This window comes from Poromitra crassiceps, assembly GCF_964638095.1.
Source record: "Poromitra crassiceps genome assembly, chromosome: 11".
Classification (NCBI taxonomy): domain Eukaryota; kingdom Metazoa; phylum Chordata; class Actinopteri; order Beryciformes; family Melamphaidae; genus Poromitra; species Poromitra crassiceps.
Window position 1 is genome coordinate 51,125,272 of NC_139643.1, and position 5,000 is coordinate 51,130,271.

Below are 5,000 nucleotides of genomic sequence, written 5' to 3' on the forward strand. Positions count from 1 at the left end.
CATTCCTTTAGTCCTTTAGGGTTTCTTGAGGAGCTTCTATGGGTCCTTGAGAAGGTTTCCAGATCAAAATGATGAATAGTTTAATTTCACTATGTAATTAATCATAAATGATCCTAATTAGAAATGTATGAGAATGAATGTTATCCCTCCATAGTGTAGACAGCACTACAATTCAATACTGAATCTAGAACAACTGAAATCTTTACATATGTACAGTAGGACTAAATCAAGGGTCAAAGCAGGATCCACGGCCTAATTTATTTATATGTATTATTTTATTTATTTTAGGTTACAATGATGATGATATGAAAAGGTTTCTTATTGCTCACTGTATGTATTGTATGAACTCCACATTCACCTCCATCACCGCCTCTCTCTGCTCGTCCCACAGGAGAACACAACCCTGAGCTGAAGACCTCTGTGCAGTGGAAAGATGATGTCGACCAGTCCCACTCTCAGGGAGGGCTGAAGCTCAAACACAACCAGATCCTGATCCCTCAGACCGGCCTGTACTTCGTCTACAGCCAGGCCTCGTTCAGGGTCAGCTGCCACAGCCACGCCGACGCCACCGCCACGCCCCTGGGCCACAGGTCCGAGCCCCTGGTGCACCTGGGCCACAGCGTGCAGCGGTGGTCCAGGTCATACGGGAGAGACGACGAGAAGACGTATGTGACCATTCTGCACTCTGTTCGCACCGCCTGCCAGAGGACGGTGAGCCAGGAGCCAGACGCAGAAGGAAAATGGTTTGGTGCCGTTTACATGGGAGCAGTGTTCCACCTGAAGAGAGGAGACCTGCTGAGGACCGTGATGGAGGAGGCACTGCTGGGACAGCTGGAAGAGGGGGCGGGGAAGACCTTCTTTGGGGTGTTTGCCTTGTGAGAACACACAAGGTTGTAACAAAACAGCCAGTAACTGTAAAGCAAGCTACATGAACCTGTAGCAGTTTTATTAGTGGGCTCAATGTGTAATGATGTACAACCATAGAAATGTCTATGGGTCTACATTATAATGTGATGTACTATGTACTACCTTCTTAGTCTCAGTACCTTTTGCTGTACTGCAATGCACTTCTCAGCCAAACTACTGTCTTTGGAATGTTTTTAAGAATGTATTTACTACATATTGATTGTCACTACAGTCTGACAATATGGAGGAGCTGATATATTTAATTTAAATTTTGTCTATAATACATAATTTATTTGTATCTATGTATTTATTTATTTGTTTATTTATTTGTGTATTTATTTATTTATTTATTTATTTATTTGTGTATTTATGAATTTATATATTTATTGATGTATTTATGTATTTATTTATTGCAATGAATGTCCTGACTAGCCTACCCATTTATTGCATTTGTTTTTTGATTGTAGCCTTTGATTTTATTTGATGTTCTCAATCTGTAGTCTTTTATACATTATTTATTAGATTATTTATGAATGTATTTAATTGATTTATTGAAATTTGTACACTAAAAATTTGTCATGGTGCCTAATTAAAAAAACACTAAAAAAAAACACAGTTGTACTCAGTATATCAACACTAGAATTTAGGAAATGATTATGTGTTTTGTAAGAGCCAACAACTAAACCACAGGCTCAATTTAAAAATGAAAATGAAAAAGTAACAGCCAGAATGAGGGAGGAAGTGTTACCTGCTACTGGTGGGGAGGAAGTTGCAGTTCATGTGCAGCACATGGTGGTGTATCAAACCAGTAATGCAGTGAAACTCAACTTGCGGTCCGGGGGGCGGGGCCACATGTCCCCAATAGGTTTCAGAGTGGCCCTCTGACCATTTTCTATTCACAATGAAAACATCACATAAATCAAGTTTGAGTGAGCTCCAGCTAAATTGTCAAATATTCCAGCCTGTTTGCCCAGGCACTTATATGTACTTAACTAACTTAACTGAACCTAAGTATCGCACAAAGTCGACCTGTTTGGTTAATCTTCTTTTTGAGAGAGATCCTATCCACCTTATTTCTAGCTGCCATGATGCCTTACGTGAAGTGAAATATGGATGCTTCTTCCGGTGTAACCCTCCCAGCCCGCCTTTCCCCCGTTACGTTGCTGACACAGACACAACATAGCCCGTCTGTAAACCACAGCTGCAGGCGAACGGAGCAAATCACATCCAGCTTGACAAAAATCTTGTCAATAAATATTCCGAGTTGTTCAAAGAGCAACAGAAATAGCGGATGTGATAGATCAAATTATTACATTCCATCAAATAAGTTGTGAAATGAGTGTTATTTATTGTGACAAGCAACTTTTTTTCCAGGGTCTGAGTTTTAACGAGGAAATGCGCCAGCTGCAACAATCAGTCACTTTCTAGACCGGACCTTGCACCCATAATTATTTTACAGTGGGGCATTCTGGGGGAATACAAAAAAGTGGGCCAAGAAAGCTCAGCAGGCCAAGTAGAATGCAAAATAGAAAAAAGGAGCTTCTTGGATATTAAGTTCACATTTTAATTTAGAAGTAATGTACAGGTGTACTACACAAGTTACTACTATACTAACATGTACATTTTCAAACAAAAACACGGGCAACAAAATGCAACGCATTTCAACCTCGCTGGTCTTCGTCAGGCTGTATTAGCAGTGAGGCATTCCAAAATAAGGTGGATAGTGATTTGTTTGGGAAGAGGGTTTACCCTGTTTCTCTTTCTATTTTTAGATCCATTCTAAAACCCTGTACTTTCTTAAGTTTCACTTGTATCTCCCTCCCTCTCTCATGACAATGACTTTATAGATGACATGGTAATTGGGTAGCTCCCCAACACATTTTGGTGCCATTTTCACTCAAAACCAAATAGGAAAAAAGTGAGGTTTTTCCCTTGGGTTACCCTCTCAAATCCTTGAATCATCACCACAGAAAAGGTCTCAGTCAGTCTGCTCTCTGGTGAAAGCCACCACACCTCCAGGTCCCTCCTCTCATGTAGAAGCTCCTCTGTGCTCTTTCATGTGGTTAACACAGTTGTGCGAGTGATGCACTGCTCCATTCCACTGGAACGGAAGTGAAGACTTGATGGAGCGCAGAGTCAGACCACATGGTGATAGTAGTATGCATACTATTGCATAGCTACTGTATATGCTAAGTATTATCATGGAAGCTACTACTATCACTCAACTATTAGTATGGAGGCCACTGTCACTTAACATAGTGCATGTTAAAGTGTTAGCATGGAGGTTACTGTCACTCAACATAGTGCATGTTAAAGTGTTAGCATAGAGGCTACTGTCACTCAACATAGTGCATGTTAAAGTGTTAGCATGGAGGCTACTCTACTGTCACTCAACATAGTGCATGTTAAAGTGTTAGCATGGAGGCTACTGTCACTCAACATAGTGCATGTTAAAGTGTTAGCATGGAGGCTACTGTCACTCAACATAGTACATGTTAAAGTGTTAGCATGGAGGATACTGTCACTCAACATAGTGCATGTTAAAGTGTTAGCATAGAGGCTACTGTCACTCAACATAGTGCATGTTAAAGTGTTAGCATGGAGGCTACTGTCACTCAACATAGTGCATGTTAAAGTGTTAGCATGGAGGCTACTGTCACTCAACATAGTGCATGTTAAAGTGTTAGCATGGAGGCTACTGTCACTCAACATAGTGCATGTTAAAGTGTTAGCATAGAGGCTACTGTCACTCAACATAGTGCATGTTAAAGTGTTAGCATAGAGGCTACTGTCACTCAACATAGTGTATGTTAACACATTCACTGCCAGCCGTTTTTCAATACTGTAGTTAGCTTCTGCCAGAGGGTTTTTTTGAGGATTCTGGCTCATCTTTCAAGAGCCGAGGATTCGTTTCTGTTAGGATTTTGTGAACACACAATATCTCAAAATAACTAATAGAATGTGTGCTTTCTCTGTCTAAAAGAGTTAGTTTGTAGAGTTAGTAGTTATGTAAGCATTAGCAGTTGAATACAGCATGGTTTCAGCGTCTGGAAATTTATTCTGAGATAAACGGCTTTTTGTGAAATTCGATAGAACAGTCACTTTAACCATTCATTTTTGGCATCAGTAAGACGTCAGACATCTAAACAATAGTTTTGAACAGTAATTTCCTCCATAACAGCAGGAAACACCCCTCTCCTTCAAACTCCTCCCTCCGTGTGTGTTCTTCTTGGCTGCAGCGGGCGTGTCACAAGCTCGTTTCTGTTGCTGCTGTAACCTCGCGTCACCAGTCTCACTGCTGCTGCTGCTGCTGTGCCTGTCTGCTGGCGGCGCAGCAGCTTTATCAAAGCTCTCAGAACCCCGTGGCGGGGTTCTGAGAGCTTTGATGAAGCTTTTGCGATTCTGGTCTTATTTATGCTGCGTGTTTCAAAGTGTGTTCCACCCGTAATCTATTATGCAAATTAGCAAAACCCCACCGCCAGCTCCCAAGCACGAAAGCGTTTTCGCCAATCCATTTTGATGAGAATGGCGAATTCCTCACACTGCTTTTTGCTTGCCTTCCTCTAGAATGGAGAGCACTGTCGCCACTTAGTGGGTCGGTGGAATGGGTTGTACACCTTCGGTGGCTCCAATATTTTTATAGGAGACGTGGGGGGCATTGATCCACGTACCACCGTCAAAATTTTTTTTTTTTTTTTTTGACGTCTCAACTCGTCATTGGCAGTGAACCGTTGGATTTTTTTTGACGAGTCAACTCGCCATTGGCAGTGAACGTGGTAAAGTGTTAGCATGGAGGCTAAGTAGCCTATCACTCAACATAGTGCATGTTAAAGTGTTAGCATGGAGGCTAAGTAGCCTATCACTCAACATAGTGCATGTTAAAGTGTTAGCATGGAGGCTATACTGTCACTCAACATAGTGCATGTTAAAGTGTTAGCATGGAGGCTAAGTAGCCTATCACTCAACATAGTGCATGTTAAAGTGTTAGCATGGAGGCTAAATAGCCTATCACTCAACATAGTGCACGTTAAAGTGTTAGCATGGAGGCTAAGTAGCCTATCACTCAACATAGTACATGTTAAAGTGTTAGCATG

The 5,000-nt window shown here is 41.4% G+C and overlaps 1 protein-coding gene across 1 annotated transcript in view; it reads left to right on the forward strand.

Moving 5' to 3' along the window:
• Positions 1-879, forward strand: part of LOC310785098 (tumor necrosis factor-like) — a gene marked incomplete at both ends in the record, with an annotated part of 1,521 nt that extends 642 nt beyond the window's left edge. The window contains one exon of the mRNA XM_083646084.1: positions 392-879. Coding sequence (XP_083502210.1) covers positions 392-879 — 488 coding nt within the window. The remainder of the gene's footprint in view (positions 1-391) is intronic.
• Positions 880-5,000: the final 4,121 nt, after the last annotated feature.